The sequence below is a fragment of the Meles meles genome, chromosome 4, assembly GCF_922984935.1.
Source record: "Meles meles chromosome 4, mMelMel3.1 paternal haplotype, whole genome shotgun sequence".
In the NCBI taxonomy this organism is placed as follows: Eukaryota; Metazoa; Chordata; class Mammalia; order Carnivora; family Mustelidae; genus Meles; species Meles meles.
The window spans coordinates 160541090-160558902 of NC_060069.1; the positions used below are offsets into that span (position 1 = coordinate 160541090).

At 51.9% G+C, this 17813-nt stretch overlaps 1 protein-coding gene across 3 annotated transcripts in view; it reads left to right on the forward strand.

Moving 5' to 3' along the window:
- The first annotated feature begins 7251 nt into the window (after positions 1-7251).
- Positions 7252-17813, forward strand: part of BACE2 (beta-secretase 2) — an 85126-nt gene continuing 74564 nt past the window's right edge. For all 3 annotated transcript variants that reach the window (XR_006817986.1, XR_006817985.1, XM_046001737.1), the window contains exon 1: positions 7252-7943. Coding sequence is in view for 1 of the 3 variants with exons in the window: in XM_046001737.1 (XP_045857693.1) it covers positions 7653-7943 (291 nt within the window). In the remaining 2 variants the exon portion in view is untranslated. The remainder of the gene's footprint in view (positions 7944-17813) is intronic.

Genomic DNA, 17813 nt, shown 5'->3' on the forward strand with positions numbered 1-17813 from the left:
TAAACTTTGTATGGAATCAGAAGAGACCCCGAACTACAGAAATGTTGAAAAACAAAAACAAAACTGGCGGCATCACATTACCCGATTTCAAGCTTTACTACAAAGCTGTGATCACCAAGAGAGCGTGGTACTGGCATAAAAACAGACACATAGACACGTGGAACAGAGTGGAGAGCCCAGATATGGACCCTCAACTCTAGGGTCAAATAATCTTCGACAAAACAGGAAACAATATACAATGGAAAAAAGACAGTCTCTTCAATATATGGTACTGGGAAAACTGGACAGCGATATGTAGAAGAATGAAACTCAACCATTCTCTTACACTGTACACAAAGATAAACTCGAAATGGATAAAAGACCTCGATGTGAGACAGGAATCCATCAGAATCCTAGAGGAGAACATAGGCAGTAACCTCTTCGATATCAGCCACAGCAACTTCTTTCAAGATATGTCTCCAAAGGCCAAGGAAACAAAAGCGAAAATGAACTTTTGGGACTTCATCAAGATCAAAAACTTCTGCACAACAAAGGAAACAGTCAACAAAACAAAAAGGCAACCCACGGAATGGGAGAAGATATTCACAAATGACAGTACAGACAAAAGGTTGATATCCAGGATCTATAAAGAACTCCTCAAACTCAACACACACAAAACAGATAATCATATCAAAAAATGGGCAGAAGATATGAACAGACACTTCTCCAATGAAGACATACAAATGGCTATCAGACACATGAAAAAATGTTCATCATCACTAGCCATCAGGGAGATTCAAATTAAAACTACATTGAGATACCACCTGACACCAGTTAGAATGGCCAAAATTAGCAAGACAGGAAACAACGTGTGTTGGAGAGGATGTGGAGAAAGGGGAACTCTCTTACACTGTTGGTGGGAATGCAAGTTAGTGCAGCCACTTTGGAGAACAGTGTGGAGATTCCTCAAGAAATTAAGAATAGAGCTTCTCTATGACCCTGCAATTGCACTGCTGGGTATTACAGATACCCAGAAGTAGTGATGTAGTGAATACATCAGATGATACAGATGTAGTGAAGATACAGATGTAGTGAAAAGAAGAGCCATCTGTACCCCAATGTTTATTGCAGCAATGGTCACGGTTGCCAAACTGTGGAAAGAACCAAGATGCCCTTCAACGGACAAATGGATAAGGAAGATGTGGTCCATATACACAATGGAGTATTATGCCTCCATCAGAAAGGATGAATACCCAACTTTTGTAGCAACATGGATGGGACTGGAAGAGATTATGCTGAGCAAAATAAGTCAAGCAGAGAGAGTCAAGTATCATATGGTCTCACTTATTTGTGGAGCATAACAAAGAACATGGAGGACATGGGGAGATGTAGATGAGAAGGGAGTTGAGGGAAACTGGAAGGGGAGATGAACCATGAGAGACTATGGACTCTGAAAAACAACCAGAGGGTTTTGAAGGGGTGGGGGGATGGGAGGTTAAGGAACCAGGTGATGGGTAATAGGGAGGGCACGTACTGAATGGAGCACTGGGTGTGGTGCAAAAACAATGAATACTGTCACGCTGAAAAAAAAAAAAAGAATTAGAAGGTAAATATTTTAGCCCTCCAAGCCAAATCATCTCTCTTGCTACTACTTCAACACATGGGCATGGCTGTGTTTCAATAAAGCTTTATTCGCAAAAACAGGGGGCCGGGCTGAGCTGGCCCCCAGGATGTGATGTGGAGGCTTAGTCAGATTCAGGTTTGATTTTCTGGTGAGAACACTTCACTGGTAGCTCTGTGGACTTCCATCAGGAAGCACAGAACGTTGGGTGGTCTCTGTTTTGTGTGCGAAGTTATCAGCCATGTACGCTCAGTGCCCCAATCTCTGAACTCATTAGGGTCTGCTCAGTGGCAATGTTGCAGTCCCATTTCTTCTTCGTTTATTAGTGGCAATAATATAAAGAGAAATTTCCCCTATCAATTATTTGATTATACTGATGTAGAGCTTGTTGAGGGAAGTCAAGAGAATAAATGCTTGAATCTTTTCCTTTCTCTGCCAGTTTTTAAAAATAATGCGTTGGGCTCCCTTGCCGTCTTCAAAAATAATCGCTGTACTTTCTCAAAGAACATTATGAACGAATAGGTTTCAACATAATTGAAGTGTTTTGATCCCTTATTGTTACTACTTTTAATGGTGTTTGAATTGTCCCGGTTCTGTCCCAGCCCCGGACAGGGCCTCCAGAATCTTTGGTCACATTCATGCTTTCTGGTATGACAAAATGCTCCAGGGTGACCTTGCTCCGTTTCTCCCCCAGACTTGGAATCAGCCTTTTCTGGGGGGGACCACGGTTTGCTTTACAGGCAAGTGATATTTAGAAGCCCTAATGTAGGATCTGTGGGTGTTCATTGTATGTAGCCCTTTCCAGTAGATGCAACAAGGCTTATTACTATTTTTTTTAAATACTTGATTTATTCATCTGAGAGAGAGAGAGAGAACACAAGCAGGGAGAGGAGCAGAAGGAGAGGGAGAGAGAATGGGAGAAAATCTCCAGAGACTCAGTACTGGGTGCCGAGCCCAAGGTGGGGCTTGATCCCACCATCCCAAGATCACGACCCAAGCCCAAATGGAGAGCCAGAGCTCAACCAACTGAGACACCCAGGCACTCCAAAGCTTGTTTTTAAAAATATGAACGATTTCAGGGCACCTGGGGGGCTCTGCTTGTGAAGTGTCTGCCTTCGGCTCAGGACATGGTCCCGGGGATCTGGGATTGAGCCCCACATTGGGCTCCCTGCTCAGCAGGGAACGTGCTTCTCCCTCTCCCTGTGCCCCGACCCCTCCCGCTCATGTGCTCCCTCTCCCTCTCTTTCTTTCTCTCAAATAGATAAAATCTTTAATTAAAAAAAAAAAAAGAGGGGTGCCTGGGTGGCTCAGTGGGTTAAAGCCTCTGCCTTCGGCTCAGGTCATGATCCCAGGGTCCTGGGATGGAGCCCCACATTGGGCTCTCTGCTCAGCAGGGAGCCTGCTTCCTCCTCTCTTTCTCTGCCTGCCTCTCTGCCTACTTGTGATCTCTGTCTGTCAAATAAATAATAAATAAAATCTTTAAAAAAAAAAAAGAGGGGCGTCTGGGTGGTTCAGTGGGTTAAAGCCTCTGCCTTCAGCTTTGATCCCAGGGTCATGATCCCAGGGTCCTGGGATCAAGCCCCTCATTGGGCTCTCTGCTCAGCGGGGAGCCGGCTTCCTCCTCTCTCTCTCTCTGCCTACTTGTCTGTCAAATAAATAAATAAATAAAATCTTCCAAAAAAAAGGATCTCGGGAATACCTTCTGACATTTCCAAATCAATTGAGGACCACGCGGCTCCTGAATCTCTTCGGTCTGATACCCGCTCCCCTTTTCTCCCGTGCTCCACTTCCTGGTTCACCTGGGGAGCTTTTAAAACTCGCAGTTCTGGAGGCTGGTCCCAGACCCACTGAATGGGAAGGATCCCCTAGGTGCCTCACTCAGCAGCCAGGGTTGGCTCAGAAGAGTGAGCATGGAGTGCTGCCAGGGGCCGGGTGGGAATACAGATGGAGAAAAGTTGACACGGCCTGACCGGAGGTTTGCAGGGTGAGGCGGGGCTGTCGTCGGAGGAAGATGAGGAAAGGAGCCCAAGCAGCTCTTCCACGGAGTGCGGCTCTAAGTAGAGGGAGGGGAGGGCCAGTAACCGGCAGAAGTGGGATGAAGATGGGTTTAAAAAAAGAGAAGTGGGGGCTGCGAGCGTGTTTGTAAGTTTCTGAGAAGGAAGCAGGCGGCAGGCAGAAAATGAAGCTACAGGAGAAGAAAGAGATGAGCTGACAGGCTCTCCGGGCCTCGGTGGCCTCCTCTGGCTGAGTGCCGGAGGCGCTCAGATAGAGAACGAGCCCCTGGCTGAGTCTGCAAAGTCGAGGGCAAGGACCAGACCTTCCTCCACCTTTCTCTTGCAGTAGCCAACACCGTGCCTGACTCCGAGCAGTCGTTACCTGTGGAAAATGGAGATGCAAACGTGGAAACCGAAGACAGTACAAAACAGCAGGGCTCCAAGTATGCTCTGACCCTTGCACGGGGCCTCCTAGCTCAAAGCTGTTTTTATGACGGTTCTAAAGTGTTGTCTTTTTCACTTTTGTTCGGTTCTATGTGGTGGATAGAATTTTCCAGAGGCTTCCAAACAGACTGAATGCAGAAGCATATAGGAGAACCCAGCTGCCTTCCATGAAGCCAGATAAACAGACTTGCAAAAATGCAAAATAACCATTCTTCTCACTTTCTGAATAGTTATCATTAAAATGTTATTTTATATTGTTGTATAATGGGTTTATTGCATTATTTTTAAATGTGTTGTTACATATTGTTAAAACTTCTGTTTTAACCCCTAATTTGGTAACTACCGATAGGTGTGATCTATATAAATAAAAACTCCTTGGGGTCCTCAGCCTTTAAGTAATCTCTATATCCAACGTGGGACTTGAACTCATGACCCTGAGATCAAGAGTGGGATGCTTAACCCACTGAGCCACCCAGGGGCCCTATGGGAGGTCCCCAATTTTTTTAAGGGTCCTGAGACCCCAAATTTGAGGACTGCTGGTGTAAGAGGAGCTCAGAGCTAGCAGAGAGAGCCGGTGAACAGCCAACACATGGGTGACAATCTTCCCAGCCATGCAGCACGTACTTCTGGAAGGATTCCCTGGTGGGCTCCTTGGACAGGATGTAAGACCCATCCTCACCGTCTGCTGTCCGGGACAGTTCTTTTTTTTTTTTTTTTTTAAGATTTTATTTATTTATTTGACAGAGAGAGAGATCGCTCATAAGCAGGCAGAGAGAGGGGGAAGCAGGCTCCGGGCTGAGCAGAGAGCCCCAAGTGGGGCTCAGTCCCAGAACCCGAGATCATGACCTGAGCCAAAGGCAGAGGCTTAACCCACTGAACCACCCAGGCACCCCCAGGACAGTTCTTGGTAAGGACGTTTGCTTTTTTCAAGGTGGATGGGCCAGTCTCACTGGTAGGCCCTGGTTTTTCTGAGTGGCCCAGGAAGTGCGTGGCTGGGGGCCTCAGTGCATGGAGGGGGAAGGGGACAGTTTGAAGAGGGTGTGGGGGTGCTGCTGCAGGGACGCGAGGGGTCCACCTTCTCCCCCTGCTCACCCATGCTATGGGAAGTGGCTTCTTTCTTAGAGAAGCTTCTGGAAGGATAAAAAGACTCTAATCCTGCCCCCTGAGAGGCCTGCCCCACAGGGTCTGTCTTCCTTCCTTCCTTCTCTTTCTTTCTTTCCTTCCTTCCTTCTTTCCCTTTCCTCCTTCCTTCCTTCCTTTCTCTCTCTTTCTTTCATGTTAGTCACCACACAGTACATCATTGGTTTTTGATGTCGTGTTCCACGATTCATTGTTTGCGGGCGACACCCAGTGCTCCCTGCAATCTGCGCCCTCCCTAACCCCCACCACCAGGCTCACCCATCTCCCTGCCCCCCTCAGAGAGAACACCTGGCAGGTGAAATGATTGTTTCCCAGACCCAGGCAGTGCCTTTGTTCTGAGGGGTTAAGAACCACCATCCAGGAGCCCATTCGTAGGCCGAGGGGACTGTTATCTGAGGCGTCGCTTCAGCCCATGTTCTTTTCTGACGAGAGAGCTCTCGTCCATTAAAACTGCATGAGCTCCTCTGCGACTCGACTTTAATGCATCCGTTTTCCCGTAAACCTAAACTAGCCCTTCCAAAATGAAAAGTTCACGAAGACTCACCACACTGGGTGGAGTCCAGAGCGCCGTGAAGGACAAACCTTAATTAGACTTGATTTTTTAAATTTTCCCTCGTGGTTTTTAATTATTAGAGCAAATGTCTCTGATGTTGAACTTCCCGTCAGGTAGCCCCAATGCCAATGTCCTTAATAAATTCCACGCGCTTTTTACAAGGTTATGTTCTTCGGAGAACTGTCTGCACGTCTTTCCGAACCCCTCAAGACTGGACACTAAGGAGTATAAATAATCATTCTTTAAAAATTATACTTCCTCTACAACCTTGAATTTGAAATGTGAATATATGAATATAATAGGTTTGGAATTACTATGCAGATTTATGGGGATATCAGTTTAGGTTATATCACAGGCCCAAGTAGGCCTTTCATTTTGAGGCTGGGGATTTGTTAAAGCTGGGATAGAGTTTGGGGAAAACGTGATTCTCACAGAGGCGCGACTGTAGCTCTCTGACATGGGGGTCCTTTGCAGAGTTAGACCTGATTCTGAAATTGAGAAGAGAGGAATAAAAATCAAATCTTGAACAGAAGTAGCTGGAAATTACAGGGAGGAGTGAAGCTTTGCTCCAACCTTCCCACTGTTTCGAAGATGGGTTTGTTTGTTTTTGAAAACAGTCAGCATAATTCAGCCGGAGGAGGTAGAGGGATTTTTCTGCTCCTCGTTTCAGTAGAAATCGATGGGCTTTAGCAGGTGCAGCTGTCCCCCCCCCCCCCCCTGCGTTTAGTACCTCAAATAAAATCACCCTCCTTGTTTGCACTACTGAGACTTCTTTGGTCTTCGTGTCCGCAGCTAAACAAGTATTAATTAGATAATCCGCCGAGGGCTGGCGGAGTGGGGAGGAGAGGGAGGGAAGGCAGCGGCCCAGACTTGGCCGCCCTGATTTGTGCATCGTGACTGCGAGTTGCTCAGTGGACGGAGGGAGTCCTGGGGGAGGTGAAGGAGCAGCTCCCGGCAGCTTCTTAGCTGCGTTACTTAGCTGCTCGCCCCCAGGCGAGCCTGGGGAGGAGAAGCCCAAGCTCAAAGCCAGCGGCGGCCCGGGCGGTTACGGTGGGCACCTGGGGGAGTCGAGGCCCCCTTCCCCTCCCCCCAAGATTTCTAGGGAGAGGTCTCCAAAGCTCTCGCGCTCTCCCTGCCCACCCCAATCCCCTCCCCCCAGCAGCTAGGGGCCAAAGTGGGGATGGGGATAGGGGAGAGGGAATGAGCAGGATCCGGCGTGGGGGCGGGGGTTCAGCACACTGGAAATGCCCAGAGACGCAGCCAGACTCGGGTGGGTGTAAGTGCGGCAGGGATGAACTTTGCGAGGGCAGGCGCTGACTCCCGAAGATGCTCGCGGTTCTCTGACGATTCTCTCTTCTCCTCTCTGACCCTCAGGTCACCCCCCACCGCTGCGGAGCTCCCTCGCGCGCGGGGCCACAGGGCCAGTTCAGGCCCTCGCTTCCCCTTTAAGGGTTCCCGAAACTTTCCCCCTGGTATCAGATGAGCCTCGTCACATCCGTTGGCCGTAGCAGCGGGGCGCGTTCCGAGGAAATTCAGGACTCGAGTTTCCCGGGGAAGAGGCGCGGCCCGACACGAGCGAGAGCGGGTGGGGTGCGCCCGGTGCGTTCCCGCAGACCCGGCGCTCTGCTGTGACCTTGGCCGCGGGGGAGGGGCCCGGCCCCTGCGGGGCAGCCGCCGCCCGCCAGAGGGGGCAGCGGCGACCAACTTGCTCAAGTTGGCGGCGCGGGCTGGGGCGGCTCCGGCTCCGGCGCCTCCTCCCGCTTTCCCCGTCCTCCTCCCGCGGCGCTCCTCCCAGCGGCCGCCGCCCGCCCGGTGCGCGCCCAGCCCTGCTCGCAGCCCCGCGCCGAGCCGCCGCGCCGCCGCCACCGCCGCCGGACGGGACGGGCCGAGCCGGGCGCGCCCCCCGGGCCCCGCCGCGGGCATGGGCGCGCAGGCCCGGGCGCTGCTGCTGCCGCTGCTGGCCCAGTGGCTCCTGCGCGCAGCCCCGGCGCCGGCCCCCGCACCCCTCACGCTGCCCCTCCGCGTGGCCGCGCCCACCCCCGGGCCCGGGACCCCCGCCGCGCCCCGCGCTGCGCCCCAAGCCGACGGCCTGGCGCTCGCCCTGGAGCCCGCCGGCGGCGCAGCCAACTTCTTGGCCATGGTGGACAACCTGCAGGGGGACTCCGGCCGTGGCTACTACCTGGAGATGCTGATCGGAACCCCCCCGCAGAAGGTAGGTTGGCGGGCCCTCGCTCGCCCAGCGGACCCGCGCCCCATCACCCCTGCGGTCCCCCAGGCTGCAGCCGCGGGTTTTCCGGGGTTCGGGGGGGAGCGCCCAGCGGAGCGTGCGAGCGATTTAGCGTCGCCCCGACCACACCTGGGTAGAGCAGAGTCGGGGCACGCCGGGGGGCCCCTCCGCGCCGGGAGCGGGGCGCGCGCCCTGGGGACGCGGAGCGCCGACCGTCCTGCCCCGGGCTCAGCCGAGGGTGTGCGCGAGTGTTTCAGAACTTGTTAGTCCTCCCCTCCGAGCGGCGGGGCGGCGAGCGCCTCCAACGGGCAGCCCTTCTGGCGAGCGGGGAGCGGGCACCGTGGGCCTCGGGCGCGATGCTGTGGCTCCTGGGGGCTCACTTTGGGTGCCTGATCGCCTCCCCGCCGTCCCACCCCCTTGCTGTCTCATTGCTACGGGGGCTGGTGGCCGGCTCCGGAGGCGCAGTGCCTGGAGTGGGATCTGTGCGCGAGCTCCGCGGAACAGCCCAGTCCGCGGAGGCTCGCTGGCTGCGGGCGGAGGGGGCCGCGTGGCCGCCCCGCTCTCCCAGAGTTGGCTCGTCGGCATCCTCCCGCCCGCCCAGCCGCCCAGCCTCTCTGCACCGAGCCAGCGTCTGCACACGTGTGTGTGCAATGTACTAAATGCGGTCCAGCTCCTGCGGAAAAATCCAGGCTGAGTAAGGCTTCCGGGACCGAGTGGCCTCCCGATGACCAAATAAAAATAAAACCCAGCAGCCTTCTTTTTATTTTAATCTGATTTTATTTATTAGCACTTCTTGTAGCAAGAAACAAATGCCAACCCCCCGCCTCCCCCCCCCCCCCCCCCCCCCCCCCCCGGCTCAGTAATCTTAAGAGAAACAATTCCCGAAGTCTATTTGGTACCACCCCCACCCCCACCCCCCGCCTCGCTTTCCTCGTTTACCTGATCTAAGTGTGATTTGAAGTCAGGTTTTTCTTATCAATTGAGTACAGTCCCAAGATACTTTGTTTTTATTTTTAACATTGTCATTTGAGTTTCAATTCAGCTATGATTCCCCCATAAATAGAACATACTCATGACTTTGGTGTAATTCTAATTAAATTATTCAAGACTTGCTTAAGAGGAAAGACGCGCCATGCTAATTCTTTTTAAAAAAAGAAACTCTACTGAGTAACTTCTATACTTGCTTAATTAGTCTTTAAAAAAAAAAAAAAAAACTCCAGAAATGCGCTCTGCTCAAAACTTGAACTCTGGTTGCCTTTCCTTTAAGCCTTGCCTTCAGTCTTCCCGGGTGGATGGTGGGCAGGGAGGGGGAGAGCGTCAGCTGAGGGAGCTTAACTTGACCGCAGGGGTGTGGTTGCTGGTCAGAGCCGCCACGTGAAGACACGCGCTCCTGGTGAGAACCTTGTACTTTCTGCCTTCCCAAGATTTCCCAATATTTTGTGGATGACCCTCTTTTGTGTCCCCAGGATGATCTTTTGGAACAGGAAATGACTCTCCGTTTATGAAATATGTGCTTTATGGGGAAGTGCTCTTGTTAATTTTTGAGTGGAAGGGAAGTCTTTACTGAAGTAAAGATTTGGGCACTTTGGGTGCTGTGATAAAAGGTCCTTGATATCTCCTTCCAGAGAAGACAGAAAGGGGGGGGGGGGGAAGCCTCAGGAGAAGGGGGCGGGGAATGCGAAGATTTCTCTTGGGCTCTCAAAAAAAAAAAAAAGCATTTCATAAATAATACCTTTTCTTTATTAATTAGTCCAGTGACCTTTATTTTATTATTTTTTTAAAGTAAGCTCTAGGCCTACCATGGGGCTTGAACTCACCTCCCGGAGATTGAGAGTCGCGTGGTCTACAGGCTGAGCCAGCCAGGCATCCCAGTGACCTTTACTTTAAAATGATGAAGTTTAATTAACAGGATCGGAATGCCTAGTGCTTGTCTCTTTACCTTGGCCAAGGAGGTAGTTCATTCAAGGTTATTTCTCAGTTAAAGATGAGCATGTTTCCAGGGAAGGCTGTTTTTAACAATCCAGATTTAATTTTTACATTTGATGGAGAATGAAATATTCTGTTCCTCCTTCTTGGCCTGATTTAGTAATAAGTTGTTTTATAGCAAAATCCGTGCGTACGATCTCTCCAAAGGCCTACTATAAACGCTTGGGTACTAGTGACAAGCACATTGGGAATCATTTCTTCCCTCTCTCCTCCTGAAATGTCTCTGGCCACCAGCAGGGTGTTCGCAGCAGACCCCGGGGTGACTTCTGAACTCGGAGTGAGGTTTCCTGCTCTATTAATGGCCAAGAGTTAGGCATTTATTCTTTGCTGATTCTCCTAAGCCTAAAATAAAACTTGCTTAGGTGGAGAGAAAAATGCAATTGTAAATTCAGGCATTAAATAACCAAGAATGTTTGGAGAAGTATAGTCCCCAGCCATGTGGAGGGCTCCCCTCGTGCTGAGCACTATGCCATGTGGGTGTTGTCCTGGGGGGATCCTCGCAACCACCCCACGGTTCTGATTCCCATTTAGGGGTTGGGAAAACAAGCTTGAATAGAGGTTGAATGACTGGCCCAGGGAGCAGGACAAGAAAGAGGGAGAGCCAGCAATGGATTGTGGGTAGTCCAGGTGGCTAGACTCCAGAAGCTAGGTGGCTAGACTCCACTGGGCACATACCTGCCTGCTCCCTTTCTTCCCTGCTTCCTTTTCTTTTTCCCTTTTTTCTTTTAAAGATTTATTTATTTATTTGACGGAGAGCACAAGCAGGGGAGCAAGAGGGAGAGGAGAAGCAGACTCCCCGCTGAGCAGGGAGCCCCATGTGGGGCTTGACCCCAGGACCCTGGGATCATGACCTGAGCTGAAGGCAGACGTTCAATCGACAGAGCCACCCCAGCACCCCTATCTTTCCCTTTTTAAACAAAATTTGGCCTTTAACTACCCTGTCTAGGCAGAGATCCCTGGACCTTAAAGCCCAAGGTGTTAGGTGACCAAAGCCAAGGTGTTTGGGTGACCAAAGATGGACCTCAGCCCCGAGCTGTCCCTGCAGCCCTTCCGTCCCTGCAGGGTGACCTGCTGCCTCGTTGGCTACAGGTACGCATGGGAGCTGGAAAGGCCAACAGAACCCGTGCCGCCCAGACCCCCACTCTCCTGTGGGAAGCCCACTGTAGGACGTGCTCGTTCCCTGAATGCTTTCACCAAGAACGGGGGTCAGTCACTCTGCCCGCCACCGCTGAAGACATCACAGGCACGTGCCCCGAAGCCCGTGCGAGAGCAGGGCCATGTTGGCATGGAGATGAGTGCCAGGTGCTCGATACCATCACATGACTCCTTGTGAACAGTAGAGAACCAGCAGCCGCTTGAACCATGCAATTTGGTCTTATTAATAATAATAATGATGTTCTAAAGTGATTATAATTATAGCAATTTCCATTATTTTTAAAAAAGGCTTTCACCCTGATGCAATCAATCTGCCTGGAAATGCTCAGGGTCTGCAGCTCTATACCTTGTAATGGCCTCAAAAAGCCCTTAGGGATTTCTGTTGAGAGATTTTCTGTCATCTCCGCTAATACGGAGGAAACAGACGGCGACACGGTTTTCGTGTTTAAACATTCTACTGTAAGGAGCTAAGAAATTATTTTGGGGACTCACATTTTAATCATGGCGCATTGGCTTACCACTTCTTAGTACACAATTGTTTGGAAGACTTTGGATGGAAGATATGTGCCAAGTATATGCAATTTAGGAGTTTGTCTTTTTTAGAATAAGCAATCCAGTGTCCCTAAATTACATGAAACTCACTGCAGGCGAGGCTGGAAAAAGGAAGGCGATGGGCACCAAGAATAAACTTGATGGAACACAGCGAGATGGGAAATATTAAGGACTATGGGAAGGGGAGAGATGGCGGGGGTTCGAAGAACAGGAAAGGCAAAGCGAGGTTCCCCCCAGCTCCTGTGAGTGGCACGTGGCAGGTGGCGACTCAGCTTCAAGGTAGAAGAATTCAAGGTGCTGGTCCTCCTTTAGAAGGCAGAAAGGCCAGGCCGAGGCACCTGCTGAAAGCACCTTGGAGGGACCATCTGAGAAATCACTAACAACCGTTAATATAACAGCTAACCTTTATTCCAGGCTCACTGGATGGTGGGTACCATGCTAAGCATTTCGCACAGATCACCTCATTTATTCTCCGAACAGCCCTAGGAAGGACGTGGAAGTTGCTCGACTTAATTATCAGACGGAGAGAGCAGAGCACAGAGAGGCCCAGTGATCTGTCCAAGGTCCCCCTGGTGAGCAGCAGAGCTGGAGTGTCCGTCAGGGAGGTCGGCCAGTTCCGTCCTGCATTCCCCTGTGCAGGACTTGGGTGTGGCCAGAAGCATCCCGGATGCTGGTGGCTTTATGCTGGTGGTGGCAGTGGACAGGTGATCGGACTGGGCTGCCTTTTCCCTTATTGGTTGGAGATCATTTGAGCTTTTAGCCTCCGGCGGCTGCTGTCACAGATCCCACAAACCAGGTGACTTAAGACAACAGAAGTATATTCTCTTCCAGTCCTGGAGGTCAGTCACCCAGGAAGATGCTGCCAGGGCCCTCTCCCTCCCCCGCCTCTCCCAGCTTTGACGGCTGCTGTGGTCCTCCCCCCTGTTCCATGGTTCCAGGCTGCATCTCTCCAGTCTCTGTCTCTGTCTTCAAATGAAATCCCCCACCCCTGCCGTGTGTAAGTCTCTAGGTCCAAACCTGTTAAAATGACACCTGTCACTGCATCAGGGTTCAACCTGGTCCGTTCTGACCTTACCTCAGCTTCATTACAACTGTAGAGACAGAGACTAGGATTTCAACCTATTTTTTAATAACGTATTTTAGGGGTACCTGGGTGGCTCAGTCGGTTAAGCATCTGACTCTTGGTTTCTGCTTAGATCTTGATCTCAAGGTCATGAGATCAAGCCCCGTGTCAGTCTCCGTGCTCAATGCGGAGCCTGCTTTTCCCTCTCCCTCTGCCATTCTTTGCTGCTCCTGCTTTCTCTTTCAAATAAATAAATAAAATCTTAAAAAAGGCATCCATCACTCCTCTTTACCGAATACGTTTGATAGAGAATACAGACCTTTCTCCTCTAGTATGTCTTCCTGTCTCATCCAGCACTTTCTTGACTTCTGATGTCCTCTGTTGAAGACAGGTGGGCATAACCTCATCCGGGCTTTTTGTTCCTCCTAGAACATTGCCGGCCCCGCTTAACTAAAAACCAAAAGGGGGAGCTTAAGGTTGGCTCTTGTCGTGTTGGACCCGAGGACAGACATTTCAGGGCAGCATTTTCCCTTCCCACTGGTGCCTGGCAGCATGCCTTGGGGTCCGTAGCTCAGACACAGAATGGAACGGGTCAAGCCTTTAGCCTCTGGATTCAGGGTCCACCTAGGCTAAAGGTCGGGATTGGTGGCTGCTGACCTTTGTCACAAAGACCCGGAGTGGGGCTTCTGCTCACGCTGGCCTCCATTGCCCTATGTCCTGGATCCCTCCGCGCTCTCTGTTCTTCTTGCCTAGCCTGGGCTTGGTGTGGGCTCTGGGGCTTAGTGCACGTTAGTGACTATGGATGCTATCTAGAAAACCAGTGCAGCCATGAGGCAGGTTCGTGGCCCAGCTTGCCTTCTGTGACTTCCTGTCTATGTGTTTACGGGCAAAATGTGAGTAAGGGTGTATACCCCGTGTTCTGGGCTAGTTTCCTGAGCCATGGAGACTGTGTGCGTGATTCACGGTTGGATGGGCTGTCGCTTGGTGCCCCGTTGTCCCCTTCTGGTCCAAATGGACTATTTGATTTTTTGCCTGTTGCTGCTCAGTTTCTTTTTTGCTCTTGGAATTCTCAACGAGGAAAAGAAATACTCTTGGTGTAACCAAGTGAAAGAAACGAAACTGGTGCAACCACATTTAAGAAACCAGGAGGTTTGTTCATGGGTTCATGTGTGCTAGCCAACACAGGTCTCGGGTTGGACATTGTTGGATTTTTATTATATGGTGCGTCATATACCTGTACCTGGAAATACACAGTCTTAGCATTTCCATTTAGAAAGCTAAAGAGGACTGTCGGAAGAGTAAAGCGAGTGCTTCCCTGGGCCAGCTTCATCATTCTGCGGAGCCGTAAAGGGCTGTGGGAAACCTCTCTCCTTCCCTTTCACACTAGACCGGGAATGGCCCAGCAGGAGGATTTATACCTGGTCTTGCTAAGGCCAGGCGCGTTCTCCCATTGCCGAGCCCCTCCAGAGCCTGCACTGGATAGATGGCCTTAATCAGCAGTGGGCAGGGGACTACCTCAGGCTGCCAGCCATGCAGACCCCCTGCCTGGAACAAAACAACAAAGCCAAACACCCCAAGACCCCCAAAACCCAGCCCCAAGCCAACCCCTCAGAAAGTGGTAATGTGGGGAAAGAATGGCGGAAAATACTGAATCAGAAAGTATTCCAGGCAGCAGAGAGGTTGGGACAATCAGGACCCCTACCGGCAGGGACGCTGCTGCTGCTCAGGAAAGGTGGATGTGGATTCCCGAAGCCTCCGTGGGCATCCAGAGCCCTTTCCATGACACCAGGCTGCCCTCTTGGAAACCAGAAGCATCTTCCAGTCGGACAAGTTGCTGGGAAGCCGGCTGAACTGCACTCATTTGGGAATTGGGTGTTTGGGTGCTGATCCCGGAGGTGGGGCTTGCCGAGTGCTTGGTGTGGGAGAACCTCTTGGCGCCTCATTCCTCAGCTTGTAAATTAGGAGATTGGACCGGGTGACCTGAGAGCCCTACTAGGACTCGAACACTCAACGGCTATGACCTGTTGTAGTTCTGAGTGCTTTCAGAAGCTCGAATTTTCAGCAGGTGTGTGCAGGCAAGTCACGTGGACGTCTGTCAAAATGCAGAATCTGTCTCAGTGCCCAGGAAGGGGGGAGGGGCAGAGGAGGATGGGTGCTGCAGACTCCCCGGTCCCAACTACAGCCTTTGTCCCCAAGCCCAGCAGGCCTGGGAAGGACTAAGAGCGCCTGGTACAGCTGGTTAAACACAGTCACGCGCGATCCAGCCCAGATGGACCAGGTGAGACACTGGGCCCGAGAATCTGCATTTTTACCATGCCCTCCTGGTGCCCCCGCCCCCCAGCAGTCGCTCGGCCCCTGTCTGTGGATGTTGTTTGGGAGCCACGCGAAAAGCCAGATCTCCCTCTGCTTCCTGGTTCCCTGCGTGGAAGGGTTTGGTTCTTTTATCCTCCTAAGTGTGGTTGTTTGGGCAGCGTTGCCCTCTGCGGGTGTATTAGCAAAATCTCTCCCTCAAGCAGATCGTGTTCCAAAAACTTCCTTGTTTGGCAGGTTGGAAACACGGCTTGCGTTTTCTCCGGGGAGAATGTTCTAAAGGCGTGTGTGCTGACGGTGTCCTTTTTAAATTTCCTTCTGTCACGGAGCGATAATTTGTAAATCAATAAACATGAATTAGTAGGAAAACGGAATGAAAATCAGAAATGCCTAGATAACAAGGGCTGCTTTTTCAGTTATTGGGTTCAGCAGACATGGGTTCCGGAGGGGGAGCTGACGTCAGTTTCAGGCCCCCCATCCTGTGGCTATCTTGTTGCCCACCGGTAACTGTTGCTTTGTGGCTTGGTGCCCTCTAGCAGTGTGTGCTAGAAAGTGTCCTTGCTCTGGAAGAGGACGAATCAGAAGTTGTTACGAATGGTTCCAGGAACAGATTTGTGTTGCTGCCCCTCCCCCTAGTGGGAGGGTGGTTATTTTTGTTTAAGCGAAAAGGAAATGTGATAGTGTTGGTTTCTCTGTTTCCTAGTCCTCTCCAGGGAGGGTGGGAAGAGAGCTTTTACCCAGGGCAGCAAATAGGTCTAACACAGACGTTTTTCTATCCCCCATCCCCGGAAGCTGTGCCCTATCTGGGGGACATATGGTGCTGTCTTGAGACGTTTTGGTTGTTACATGTTGGGTGGTTTCACCGGGATACTGCTGAAGGTCCTGCAGGGCACGGGACAGCCCCCCATGACAAATAGTGATCCGGTCTAAAATGTCAGCAGTACCAAGGGTGAGAAATCCTGGAAACAACCTGGCCTGGGAGCAGGGAGGGGAGACTGTCCAGGAAGAGCATCCGCCATGGGCATGAGCAGGGAGTGACCGCCGTGACACCCGCGGCCCGCCCCCGAGCTTCACCGCCCCGTCTCATAACAGCATCGTGGTTCTTCTCATTCAGCATCTTTATGGAGCACCTGCTGTGTGCCAGGCCTGGTGTTAAGCCCTGGGATGCACCCCTGGTTGACAAGGACAGAGATGGTCCTTGATTTTCTAGAACCCGTGTGCTCGTTGGCGAGACAGACTGCTAAGATGGTGAACAGAATTTCCGGTAATTGCTGGGACAGTCCAGCCTGGTAATGGGCCGTGGGTTAGAGCAGACTGCTCCAGCCCGCGGGTGGAGGAAAGCTCTCCGAGGAGGTACAGCTGGACGGTGACCAGCAGCGTGGAAGACCCAGCCTTGAGCAGTTGGGGAGAACCGGGTTCCAGGGTGAAGCCAGGCAGGTGAACGCGACACCGGTACCCCTGGGCGGGCGGGGGTGCGGGAGACACATGCCGAGAGTGCACGCGGGCCGTGGGCACCTCTGAGATGGTGCCGGCTTTGGGAGCGGCTCCTCTTTCCTCTATTCTAAAATTGTGCTTTGGGGTTGGATTTTATTACAACAGAGTCCTTACAGAGGCAGTGCGTGCGTGTGTGTGTGTGTGTGTGTGGTGAAGGGTTGGGGGAAGGGAGCTGAATATGGTTAGCCAGGAGTTTCTGAATTAAAAAGGAAAATTAAGCTCAGCCTGCCTGGGGGGGGGGGGCAGGAGATCGCTGTCAGGTTCCCCAGACACAGACTGAGACAAGTGTGCGAGCGGGCAGTGTGTTGGGAGGTGATCTCCGAATCACATGTAGTGGGTAGAGAAGTGAGAGGTGAAGAGAAGCATGTAGCAGGGGGAGGGTGCCGGTGTGGGCAGCGGGGCACAGGCCCCCCCGGGGATCCCTGGGAGCAGATGCCAGAGAGACTCCATCCCAGGTGAAGGGCAAGGGCACCGGGCATTCCTCCCCCTTCACCCCCCTCCCGGCCCGGCTCCTGCTGCAGCCGAGTGGGCTCACCTTCAGCGTCTGGGGTCCTCCGGCTGCTTAGAGAAGGCGGTTAGGCGGAGTGCAGGGGCATGCACCCGGAGGCCGGAGGGTCACAGAACTGTTGGCTCAGTCCACGGCCCTCCTGCGGGCACCGTGGCTGGCCAGGTTGGCCTCCTGTCTGGGGAATGAGAGAAGGAATGCTCTCTGTCCCTGAAGCTTTTTGAGAGCCTCATTCCGGCCCTGCAGAAAAACACCTTTAAAGCTCTGCTTTATTTATTTGTTTATTTTTAAGGCTCTGTACTTTAAAATCCTAACTCCCGAAAGTGATCTAGAATCTAACAGAAGCCTCTGTGAGTCAGGCCGGAGTGTACTTCTCATTGATATCTGTCCTTTGAACTTTTTTCCAGAAGAGGAAGATGTCGGCACTGAGTCAGAGAAAATGGTTGGGGGGGGGGGGGGCAAGGGGAGATGATGTTTGAGGTTAAAAACAACCACGAAACCTCCTTTGAAGATGGAGTGTTCTGAACCAAAGACGTTCAACATCCCTTGCGTGCCTGGTGCCTTGCGATGCCCGAGAACAGGGTGACGAGGGGTATAGGATGGGGCTAGGTCCCCAGACCCACCGACACTCACATGTAATCCACAAGCTTCCTGATGGCCTGAGAATTGATCACCCAGCTGTGTGCTTATTCCGACGTGTACACTCATTTCAGAAACAGATGAGAAACTTTGTCACCTTGGTCAGATGGCTTCTTAGCCCTGTGGGTCATGGTACTTTTTCGTACCCGCT